The sequence below is a fragment of the Salvia splendens genome, chromosome 13, assembly GCF_004379255.2.
Source record: "Salvia splendens isolate huo1 chromosome 13, SspV2, whole genome shotgun sequence".
In the NCBI taxonomy this organism is placed as follows: domain Eukaryota; kingdom Viridiplantae; phylum Streptophyta; class Magnoliopsida; order Lamiales; family Lamiaceae; genus Salvia; species Salvia splendens.
The window spans coordinates 28,516,906-28,529,714 of record NC_056044.1 but is presented as its reverse complement, the minus strand read 5'-3'; the positions used below and the strand labels follow the sequence as shown (position 1 = coordinate 28,529,714).

Sequence of the window (12,809 nt, the reverse complement as noted above, 5' to 3'; positions counted from 1 at the left end):
CGTACCGTCGACGCGTTCCGCCACAACCGCAAGCTGTCCGACCCTGCGGAGGTTGCCGCCGCCTTCGCCGACGGAAAGTCGCAGCTAGGCGTGGCCAAACGCCAGGCCGTCGTCTACTCGCTCTATGCGCCCTCAATCAAGAGCGTTATGGAGATGTGATGCAGCCTGCCTGATTTCGTTGCTATTTATCAGGTCTATTTCCACCGCTAGGGTTTATGCCAATTTTCCCTCAATTTTTTTCAGTTTATCTGCAGTTGCTTGCTGATACTTGTTTGAAGAATTGAATCTGTTTCTTCGTTTATGTTTTTATCTAATTGAGTTTTTTTTTTCTATTTTCACTGCTTCAATAATCATTAAACAAATGTCAGTGCAAGGAACATATATCTACTTTTGTTTCAGATTAATCCTTTTCTCTGTAGATGTATAGTTTCCCTGTTGTTTGTGTATGGTTCATTTGAACAGTGGCATACCTTGAATATGTAAATCATAACCGAAGTCCAAAACCACTTTTTTTACTGTTACTTCAATCTACTTCTGAATGAAAGCTAACTTAGCAGAGATGTTTGTGTTCTGAAGATAATATTTTTGTTGAGGCATATTCTGGTTACCGTGGTGATAAATGAGTTGCTGACATGATTGATTTAAAAGATATTGGGATCCATTTTGTATCATGGAATTGAGGGGTTGAAAAATATTCAGTTTTAGTACTACAAAATATTTGAATTTGGAATTGATCATCTTAGTTCCACAAATTGGATCTTGACTTATAAAACTGACCTTGGTTGAAGAAATTTTTAAATCTTTCTTTGAACCTAATGAAGTTGACCAAACATAGGACATTGCATCACCGTGATTTGAATGATGTACAGTTTATATGATTCCACTGATTCAACCTAAGTTGGCGTCACCTTTCACATTGAAGCCCGATTATCTGCCACCAATACGGATTAGGATGGTCTCAGAGGTGTTGCATATTCTATGTGGGTGTTTGTTTAGGGTAGGTTGGAATAAATAGAAGGTACTATCTGTTAGTCATGAATGAATATATAATAATAATGCTGGAGTTGATGTAAATAACAATACTCGAAAGTATAGAGGATCTGAAAGTTCTTGAATGTTATTTGGTATGGTTGGTGTAGGTTTAGCATTCTGTATGAATCTGTTAATTTCAATTTCTTAGGCTAGCCGTGTTAAGTGTGGCTGTATGAAATCTATTATACGTACAAAGAGGAGAGTGCCATAGTGAGGGCTAATTGTGCAGCTAGAGATATTTGTGTGTGCGGAAAGTTACTATAGATCTAACATGGCATTAGATTTGATCTTAACGGCGAATGTCTAACAAGCATTGGCGTAATATCAGTTGTGGTTCTTTACAATAGCTACAGACAGTGACTTTTAACATGTTCTTTGATATTATTGTCAAATGAAAAACTATTACTAGCAACACTAAGTTTTGAATATGTGTTTTTTGTCATTTTTCTTCACCTGTGTCCCATATTGCTATGCCATGTTGTAATCTTTCTGTCAGACTTTTGCTCAGTTTTGACTGAAAATGTTTGATGCCAGAACTGTGGATAAGTGATTAGAAACCTTATTAATGCTTTAGTAACAAGTAAACTGTCATGTGGCCTGCTGTGCTACTCTATCAGTTTGGTATAAATAATGTTGTCAGATATGTTCAACAGCTTGACGATGGTGCAAAAGTTAGTTGGTAAGACTTTTCCCTTCGAGGGTTCGAATCATCATGGGGGTAAATGGGAACCATTATTGATCACTTAAAAAAACCTATGTTCAGCAGCTTAGCATGAAATAGTAATATTTTATGCTCACTCAGTGATGCTTAGTCTGAATTATACATCTTGTCTGCTGCATACATATTAGTTTTCGAGTTTGTGCATAACTACTGATGAAGGTCTATTTGAAGTTCGCTCATTTTCCAATTCTATCGATGTCTCAGGACTCGATGAAGGAAATCAAGAATATGGAGATGCATTCAGACAAAGATGACAGTTTGATCACTACTAGCTTCATTCTGAATACAGAGAGTATTAGAGAATGATATATGGATGGGTTGCTTATGTTTTGATATACCAATGAACATCTATTCGAAAATATTAGCCTCAAACAGGAATAATGTGAAGCTGCTTCTTATATCTCTTACTACCTCCGTCCTGCTTTAGGGGTCCCGGTTGATCAATTTCGGGCGTCCTGCTTTAGGAGTCCCGGTTGGAATAAACTAATAAAAAATGGCTACAAAGTAGATAAAAAAGTGTTAAAAGTGGGTCCCAACACCCACTACAACATTTATTTATTACACACTCAATTAAAAGTGGGTTTCAACATCCACTACAATATTTATTTATTACACCCTCAAACACTTTCTTAAAATATGTGTCCGACTCAACCGGAACTCCTAAAGTGGGACTGAGGGAGTACATAACTATTTTGCTGCATCTTTTTCACAAGCAATCTTTCTGGGCGTAATTAGAGCTCTTTGATGTTGTTGCAGCTATCATCTTTGGTTTTCTTTTAAATTTTGTTAAAATAAAGGTTGCTGCGTTTGTTGTTGTGTTATTTCATCGGCTCAAGCTTCTAGTTAGTCGGAGCAGATCTCCTACATCACTTTTCCTACTCCATTCCTAATGCACCTCTTTAAGTGTTTTTGAAAAAATAAAAAATTCAGGATTCAAACAAGTTAGTCTTGGGGGGCAAAACAGCAACTTTAATATTGGAATTGGAGCATAAATGCATTTGTATCTTTATGGCATACCAAGGACGTGATTAGTTAATGATGACATGGTGAAGAAACTGCAAAAACCTCTACATGCAGAAATGCAGGCATGAATAAATTCTGTTATAACTTGTCTGCCCAATGCAACTGCACCAATTACTCTCTCATTATTTATTGCCTCACACAAGTCAATTCCGAATCTACTGTTACTCATGTACATGTCATCACAACACATTATCAAATTTAAATATCATATACTATTACAACTTACAAGGGAGAATAAGAAAAAGATTTCACAAAAGGAACCTTTCTTCTTCTTCTTCATCATCATACCTCCAAACAAACAAGAGACCTCAGCATGCATGCTACTATCATAAATAAAGAAAATCAAGAAACCAAATATATAAGTAAAATTACTAGTTAGCATCTCTAGCTAGATATCAATTGTGCAGAGGATTAGGTCCGCTGGGGACGAGCCGCTTCTCAATGCCGTATCTGGGGTCTATCTCGTCCCCGTCTCCACCAGGCGGAGGAAGAAATGAGTGGCTGGGCCGTGGACGTTGATGGTGGACGAAATTGGATGGAGTGGCTGAGGCTGGTTGTAAGGTTAATATTCTTGAAGACTCGGTGCTTGCTGCCGCCATGAGGAGGATTATGATGGTGGTCGACAACCATCGGCTGGTGGAGGAAGAGGGTGATGAGTTCTTCATGCTAGTGAGATTGAGGTGAGAAGAAGAGTAGTAAAGAGGGAAGTGAAACAAAGGAGTATTTAAAAGTGAAACAAGTGATCCATGAAGCATGTACTAGGCGCCATTAATGCTCTAATCAATGAGGTAGTAGCATTTTGCAGCACCACAAAGAGGCTAAAGTTTCTTTTCTTTATTGAGGTTTATGGCAGATGCTGTAATTTTCAGACAATGCTGTACTTGGTCATGGCAGATTTCATGTTTAAAGTTCCCTTAAAAAAAATTTTCCCCTCTTTTTATAAAATGATACACTCGGAATTGAATTGAAAGCTAAGACCTGAAAGGGCGGAACCAACCAATTTTAGGTTCGGGCCAAAATGAATCCTGCATTTGGTCTGTTGGGCTCACCATGAGAGCAATGAACATCACCTAAGATCGCCAAACAGAATTCCCTTTCAAATCTACACATGCGTAAACTTGGCCACTCGTGTTCGTGTGCAGCGTTCAAACAAAGAAAGCAAGGAGTGACAGAGAAATAAATATGCAATATCATCACACATTTTTGGTAGAGAATAAAAGAAGACCCGAACTGCTATTAGCTTGGTGCAATGAACAGCGAAATATCTGTTTTGGTAGAATTTCATAGCCGATAATGAATTGATTGCATCATAGCATGCAATTTACATGTTACGAGATGAATGTTAACGCAGTCCAAGTAGATGTTGAAACATTACTGAGACAATCCTCTATTTTCTAAGCAAGTGACGTGTGCGCTGATTGGCACCTTTCACTCGGAAGCTTAGCTCCTCCACATCATCCTGAAAATGGTCCATAGCTTTGTTCTGCCTGCAATTGTAAAGCATGTCAATAAATATCCTACAACATTTTAGTCAATTTCGACCAGACAAGATATGTATTACAATATAGAATGACTAACCTGTCTATTTCAGATCCCATGTCAATAGCCATTTCCTTTAGATCACCCAAAATGTTACTTAAATCCGAGAAGGCATCATCTTGCTTCGCCTTCTCCACCTGTTACACATTATGATGAAGCTCAAATCATTAAGACAGATTTTAACTTGATTCGAGATAGTTAAGGTTAACAGTAGGGACCACTGGACTGGTGATTTTTAAAGCTTAGGGGGTTCGTTCTAATGCAGGTATATTTATGGTTTTTTAGTTACTGATGCAAACTTAAGATTAGATATCAGATGTCATCAGCATACCTCTACTTTCTGCATAGCACTTGCGGGTTCAGAGGTTGGCATACGTGTTCTTGTACATTCCTTCGAGGCAGAAGTCAAACCCAGTTTTTCCCTCTGCTCCAAGTGATTACTCTTTCTTTGAACGGGATCATCTACACAACCATCAGAGTTTAAAACACAAGTCAAGAACAAATGGTAGATTAAAAACCCTATGACCACACTGCATAAGCCAAAGAGATTCCTCTTGTAGACATGTGTCACGTCATGGGGAATGACTAAAATAAAATGATGCACCTCGGGTTAATACAGGGCCTGTTATTGAGCGCATCTTCTTAGGCTTCCATGTCTTGGAGAACATGCCCCCAAGACTTCCCAAAAGCTTCTCACCCTAAAAACAGTCGGAAATAACTTGAGACCTTAAGAGAGTGGCTTGTAAATTTCTAACACATTAATTGGGCTTATGTTACTATAGTATAAGACATAACATACCATACTGAGATCATGGTCTATTTCAGCTGCAACCATATGAGTTTTTGCAATTTGCTCTCCCTGCTGATGCAGAGTAACCAAAGTTTCCGAAGCAGTTTCTCTAATGTCACCTGCAATCTTGAGACAATTGTTCACAGCCTTCGTAGCCTCTTCAGCTCTATATGCTGCATAATTCTCTAGTTCCTGAATGGACTGGTTCTCTAGCCCGCCAGAGTCGCTGAAACCATTCTTGTATCTTCTTTGAGATGAGGAGCTACTGTTTCTCTCTTCATCATCAAAATGATTCGTGCTTAAATTTGATGCGAAGAGAGGAGGCTCAGAAGATGTTTTTCCAGGTGTCTTTGGGATTTTCTTGTTTGCCAATTCATTACCAGAATCAAAAGGATTGCTGGAAGGTCCTGAGGTGTGTTTAGACAAACCGTGCAAGGGAGATTTCTTTACACTATGGTTTGTGCTTAAATTTGATGCGGAGAGAGAAGAAGGTTCAGAAGATGTTCTTCCAGATATCTTGGGGGTTTGCTTGTTTTCCAATTCATCATCCGAATCGAAAGGATTACTAGAAGGCTTATTGACGGAATGTCGGGTATTGCCTGAGGTGTGTTTAGACAAACCGTGCAAGGGATATTTCTTTACATTGTGATTTGTGCTTAAACTTGATGCGAAGGGAGAAGGTTCAGAAGTTGTTCTTCCAGATATCTTTGAGGTTTGCTTGTTTTCCATTTCATCATCAGAATCAAAAGGATTACTAGAAGGATTATAGACAGGGCGTCTGGTATCGCCTGAGGTGTGTTTAGACACCCCGGGCAAGGGGGATTTCTTTACACTATGCATTTTGCTCAAGTAAAATACAAATAGGCTGATATTATGCTCGTCTTTAGCTTGTAAAGGTTAGGCACAGATCAGTAGAAGAAACTTACTGAATAACCTAAAAACTGCAGAAAACAAGTATTTCAAAAAATAGGAGTAAACATACTACATATAATACGTGGATGCAAGGCCAAACAGAAGCAACAGAGCCATAAAGAAGAAACTCACAGAATCCAACATATACCAGAAATCTACTTTTTTGTTGAAAAAAACTACTACTAAATCATGCCAGAATCAAATGCTTACTATTGATAAGGCGTGGCTATAACTTTGAGCAATAACTAGGAAAATGAATTCATTAATATTAGCTGGACATAACAATTTATAAAGTAAAACTAGGTAACACACACACACACGCACAACCAACACAACGAGAGGGGCCAAGAAATTTGGGGAAAATAACTTTTCTGGGTTATTCTGTAATAAACGAAGCTCCACATCAAGAAATAAAAAATTCTTGCTCATGTTTCAGTTTCAACATTGTAGAAATAAACACCAAGACATCCCTTTTTTGATACAAAAGATTCAGAAAGGATGGCCAAAGTCATCTTGATTCCATCTGAACATTTTGGTGCGAATAGAAAAACGTGGAAAACAGGCAAAAAGGTACCAAAACTCGCCAAATACATATCAATTTAGATGATATAATCAACAATATCGATTAAATAATCTACGCAACTAAATCCTCACGAGCGGAAAACTGACCACTATACCTCAACACCTACGCTCTGTAACTAATTAACTGGCGCATACACTTAAAAATCTAATTTCATCTTTAACAAAAAAGATTCTAGCACAAGACCTAAGAAAAGAAAATTGAAAAAAAGAAGTAGAGAGCTGTAACAACAATTCTTCAGATAAACTAACAATTGGAATCAGATAGGGATAGATTGAGAGAGAATCTCGGCGGGGTACCTGGATTTGAAGAAAGATTAGAGTGATCTTGTTATTGGTGGAGCGCTCCGAGAGTAACGCCCCTTTCCAAAACTAAATTCAACAAATCTAGACAGAGAAAATGCAGAGAGTGAGTGAAGGAGATTATGAAGTGGGTTGGGCTGGGCTCATTTCATTACAAACAAAACGGGAATAATAATGGAATTTTTAGTCAAAAAATGGAATTTAGTGATAATTTTTTATTAATCAACTTTTTCAAAAATATGAGATGGATCTAATTGGATGGAGCGTGAAGCTGACGTCACTCAATCCAATCAAAACCCTTTTTGAGAATCTGACCGTTACTTGCAACGATTATGTATAGTACAACACGGTGCACTGCTCCATGCTGACCTAACACCAATGGTATATAACCTGTTTTAATGGGTCATTACGAATTCATCGTTATTTCATGTTTGCTACAACAAAATTCAACTTGATAAATCGATATCTCATTGTGGTAAATTTCGTCATAGGTGTTTGACAACGTCAATTTTTTCCAATGACATCTGAGTCATCGGCTTAAATGACAAAAGAACGATTAATTTTTATGTCTAGGTCAATTAAGGGTTGGAGGAATCAGATGATGTTAACCATTATATTGCTATTTTAGCCAATGACCCGGAAACTATTTAGCAAAATTTTACGACATCAAATACCCAGTGATGAAATGTAGTATCACATTGTGATCGAGTGAAACATTAGGTAATTACTATGTAAACATGAATATTTTTGCATCAACGTAGAAATAATCTACATTAATGGTGAAACATTTTGCAGAATAATGTAGTTGTATAAAAATGAATTTATTTTGCACACAATGGTTTCAAGAAAATGTGTATGCAACAATCAGTAATCTCTTTTCATTTGCAAACTAGAACTCTTGCAAATACGAAGAACACCAACAACCAAGATTCCACTTGGCACCCTAATCAACATAAATACCTTCTGTAAGAAAAAAAAATGACAGCGGAGGGACGCCTCTACCAACACACTCAGCTGATAATATATCGGCTGCAACGTGCAGTGAGGGGATCAAGAGCAGAGCCAATGCAGCAGACTATTTCTGCAAGTGTCACTGCAGCAATCTTGAAAGGAGATGCATAGAACACTTTTAACGACGCAAAAAACTTGGAATTAGATCGATTCTAACTTTGAGGCCTTGCTGCGTCTCACTGCTTGTGGAGTTCAATATCTAGAGAGCTGGTGGATTTCTTTCTTTCTTCTGCAATCTTCACAACACATGGAAAAGGATATTCAGTAATTTTGAGACTTGTATTCATTTGGAAAGAGAAATATCGAGTGTACTACCTGAGCCTCCAATTCAGATATTCTCTGTACAGACAGATGTTCAATGCTGGCACGGCGTTTACACTCTTCATCAAGCTTGAGTGTCAGCTGATACCTTAGCTCAGCCATTTCCTGAGCTAAATCCTCAGCTTCTTCTTTTGCTTTCACCCTTTCATCTCTCAGTTGCTCCTGGTAAAGATTCACATTTGTAAGAACCAAAAAGCAAACTCGCCACTCTAACTTGATATAATTAGTTGGTTTGTGAGCCCACCACATTGGGTTATTTGCAGATGTACCTTGAGATTTCTTGCAAGACATTCTTGGTCATCTATCTGTCGCAACATATCGTCAATCTTGTTTCTCAAATTTCCATCTCTCGCTCTCAAAATAACGAGTTTATAAAAGAGCGCGCCCAAGACATTGCCATATGTGCTGCAAAAGTAGTTTTAAACCCAAAATGTTATAAATGCAGATAATTACAGTTACAGTTACATAGAACAATTATAGCAAGTACATAATGGACAAAAAGTATATAGTTGGAAACTGAAAATTCCATTCAGACGTGCCCTCTAGAAAGGGTCCTCTAACGAAAGTGTAGCTAGCAGAAGCATATGTGTGCATACTGAATAAGCATACCTTGTATATTTCTTTAGTTTACTCGAAGGCTGGCCCTCAATTTCCGACAGCCAGCCATGTAATTGCTCTTCCACATCCTTGACGAATGCTCTGACACTCAAATCAGAATTGTGCAATTTTTCTGTCAAATCATTATTTTCCTTCCATAACCTCTCGATGACCTGGTACGTGTCCTGATTTCTAGTTTCAAGGTCTTCAATCAACCCATTCAATGTTGAATTCTCTTGAGTTTTTTCTTCCAGCAACTTTTTTGTTTCAATAAGATTATGCTCCAATGTACTTGCGTCCAGCTTTATGCTCTCTATTTCACACTGATATTCTAATGCCATAGATGAAATAGATTCCTCCAGGTTTTCGATGCGTGATGCTGAACATCTTATTTCCTCCTCCTTATCCTCTATTTCTTGCATCAACAATGACTTTTCGAACTCGGACATCTTTGTCTGTTCCTTTAACCTACCTACCTCCGCTTCTAAAATTTCCATCTCTGCAAGTTTAAAGCCACAGCTACATGCTTGCTCGCCAGGATAGTTAAGGCTTGAGTTCCTCAAGCCTAGTTGATCCTGCAAGTAATCTATGAGAAGGTTTACATTTGATTGAAGACGTCAAGAAGAAAAATAAATTAAAAATTGGTGGTGAATAAATTAAAAGGACTTATGACATATATATGCTTGTAAATGAGGAAATTAAGTACAGGGAAAACTCAAATTCTTTTCTGGCAGTAGCTCAATTTTACCCCTATACCGAGGTGTGTCCATGTGTGCCTATGTGCATATTCATGTGTATATTTGTATGTTATCTCAAAGAGGATGCGACCACCTATTTCTTGGATGGAGTTGCTGAGTTCTCTTTCCAAATCTGCTATGCGCTTCTTGTCTCCTTCGCGGGATTCAGACAATGTTTTAACATGGAATTCCAATCTCTGTGTTGAAGAAAGCTCTAAATTATAGCAGGCATAAAATAACTGGAATCCTCTATTTAAAAGCCCTTAAACATGCATAGTAAAGACAGCTATGTCTGCATAGTGACATGTATTTTAAAATTACATAAAAACAAGGTAATCCAGTACCATAATTTACTAATTTGGGAATTTACAAAAGTAATAAAATGAAGAATACATATGTCACCATTAGTGATAAGTGATAACGAAACTGCATATAGTCGCCACCATTAGTGGTGACTTTGCCAATATCTAAAAAGTTTATCTAACTACCATAAATGCGCAAGTTTGATCCAATCCACCATAAAGTATTTAAAATTCTATTAGACATTAATATAACCTTTTTGGTTGGAAAGGACACGATCTAACAAAATGATTGAGGAAACAAAGGTTATTAGACGATGTGAAATGATTTATAAATCAGAATATAACTAAAAGTTAGAATAATAACCCTGAGTAGCTCAAACCCCTGGGACTTGGAATCTCTCAGCATCTCCTTTTCCTTCGTAAGCTGTTATCAGACCAAAAACAATGTATAAGTATGACTAGCATGCTAAATGTAGCCTCAATCAAATTGCACCTTTATCAAGAATTGCTAATCAGAAACTGATCCGATTGATAGGGAGTAAATAGATTTCCCTCGTCTTATGATCCTCATAAGCGTGGGACTCAAAGAACCAATTTCACTTTGTTTCGCCTATTAATGCCAATTCTTGTTTTAGAAATACAAGACACAAAGAATCCATTTCAAGACTTCGGTGAAACTACTTACAGATAATGTAGCAGCATAACTAAGAAAGGAAAAGAGTACATATATCACATGATGACATCAAGTTGAGATCTGCCCGGAGATTTACCTCCTTGAATCGTTCACGGATCTCCGACAAGTCATCAGCATCAAAAGAACCATCACTACCCCCACTTAAGCCACCAGACATCTGCAAAGGGTTAATACACTATAAGCATCATATCCACTTCTCCAATGTATACATTTGCAGTTAGGGGAAAACCCATCAAGTAAATACCATGATTATCAGGAATTAACAAAATGAAATTGATGGAAAACCCCACAAACCCTCATAATAATCAGTTCATGGAATCAACAATGCAAATTATTACAGACTATTGTTTAAAATGCAGCTAATTTAGAGTAATATATAAAATTGTAAGAAAAAACATAGTCTTTCATCAAACAGTTGCACGACAAAAAGCACTCATGCTATCAACCCTCTAAAAGGGACAAAGGAAAGAAGGAAATAACAAAAACGAAAACATTCATTGCATAAAACAGGGGTAAATACTAATAGTAACCCAAAACACAACAAAATTCCAGAAAGAAAAAGCTCAGAGGAAAAGAATTGTTCTTCAGAGGAATTACTTACACTAGGGATTCAGATATCAATTACGAGCTTCGACAGCTTGAATTGTGAATTGGTTGCTCTGTTATCCGTCGTCTTTGACTTTTTTATTAGAAGAATTTGCTGATGTTGGCTTGACAGTGAGGACTTGCCGGATGCGATGATTGTCGAGCTATAATTTGAATACTGGAATTTGTACAATAAATTTATTGAATTTATAGTAAGTAACAACCAAATTTTTTTAGCTTGAAATCAATTTTCACAGTAATTTATTCGCATTTATTCTATTCTTAATTGCATAAGCTTCTTGGGCCACCCTCATTTTCTAAAACTCATTTTGTTTTGGGCTTATATCACTTACCTATACTTCAAAAAATTAATGAAATGACGAAAACTAAAAAGGGGAAATGAAGGGAATATTTAATTTCAATCATTGACTAAACATTTTAAAATATCGGTCAATTTCTTTTACAATATTAAAGAATATTGGTCCTAATATCACCAAACTTTTAAAAATGTATTTTTTTTCCATGAACTTTGAACTTGACATATAATATCACGAACTTAAATAGTTGTCACTGGCCACAAAATTCACTACATTTGAAAGAGATGAATAATCATACTATCTGATTTCTAAGGATTTTGTTATCACATTATTATTATTATTTTTCAATAGTAATCATATCTTATGTGAAGTTAATAACAAATGAAATATAGTCAGATTTTATTGTTAGTGAAAAAAATTCAACAACTATTTAATTCGTAATATCAAGTTTAAAGTTTATTAAAAAAAATTGAAAAATTTCGTGAGACAAGTGATCAATATCCAATAGATTAATACTGCTATACATTTAGTAAATCCATATTTTGGATAAATATTTCTTTTGATATTATAACAATGTAACGACCATTTTCAAAACACTCAAAACTACAACGTTGCAATTAAAAATAAAGTAGACCGAGGACATTATAGTCAGTAATTAAAATCCCATTAATATGGGGAAGAAAAAAGAGGCGCTTCAAGAAAAATCGAGAGTTAATTTTCTCCTATTTTTATGGACACACGTCAACATCTTTAAGGCGATTCAACAACTCATCTCAAGTCTCAAGTCTCAAGTCTCAAGTCTCAATTCAGTTCTCTCTCTGTGCTTCTTAGCTGAATCAATTTTAGATCTGTTAAAGTAGGAGCTGCGGTGGGGATGGCGGGGCCAGAGATGCGGCGTCGGAGGCGGCGGAGTGGGGAAGGGCGAGGCCTCGGATGCTGCTACTGCAGTTGTTGCTTGGCTTTTGCTGTTGTGGTGTTGTCGTTGCTGCTCAACTACTACTTGTGCTACTCAGGCTATTTCGGTGACTGCGGTAAGGAAAATTTTGGATTTATCTTTCACTTTTTGAAGAAAAATCGCCTCCTCGCCGCTCCTAGACTCCGCCTCCCATAGCGATGCTGGTAGCTTCCGGATCCGGTTGGCCAAAATCTCGAGATCATTGTGATACGATTATATCTTCCAAAATATCTCACATATCTCTATTATTATATTACCATATCTTTTCTGTATCTTTATTATCTTGTTCACCAAGTTAGGTTATTCACAAGAGTATTATAAATATGAGTTTTGTTATCATTTGAAGTAATCATGAAAGAAATATAATTATCTTTATCGTTCCGTCTTTTAT

General features: G+C 36.8%; 2 protein-coding genes across 2 annotated transcripts; both read right to left on the bottom strand.

The window, feature by feature from the left end:
- Window positions 1-4,026: 4,026 nt before the first annotated feature.
- On the bottom strand, window positions 4,027-7,052 carry LOC121762247 (putative SNAP25 homologous protein SNAP30). Its single transcript, XM_042158062.1, has 6 exons — window positions 6,897-7,052; window positions 5,115-6,046; window positions 4,920-5,013; window positions 4,647-4,777; window positions 4,355-4,452; window positions 4,027-4,263 (listed from the first exon to the last, which is right to left on the bottom strand). The coding sequence occupies exons 2-6, from the start codon at window positions 5,943-5,945 to the stop codon at window positions 4,164-4,166; spliced, it is 1,254 nt and encodes a 417-aa protein (XP_042013996.1). The 5' UTR covers window positions 5,946-6,046; window positions 6,897-7,052; the 3' UTR covers window positions 4,027-4,163.
- Window positions 7,053-7,702: 650 nt separating this feature from the next.
- On the bottom strand, window positions 7,703-11,332 carry LOC121762936 (myosin-10-like). The gene is made up of 8 exons (XM_042158963.1): window positions 11,163-11,332; window positions 10,638-10,718; window positions 10,232-10,291; window positions 9,660-9,762; window positions 8,841-9,414; window positions 8,501-8,636; window positions 8,226-8,393; window positions 7,703-8,146 (listed from the first exon to the last, which is right to left on the bottom strand). Exons 2-8 carry the CDS (start codon window positions 10,716-10,718, stop codon window positions 8,087-8,089), a joined length of 1,182 nt encoding a protein of 393 aa, XP_042014897.1. The 5' UTR covers window positions 11,163-11,332; the 3' UTR covers window positions 7,703-8,086.
- Between the last annotated feature and the right edge of the window lie 1,477 nt (window positions 11,333-12,809).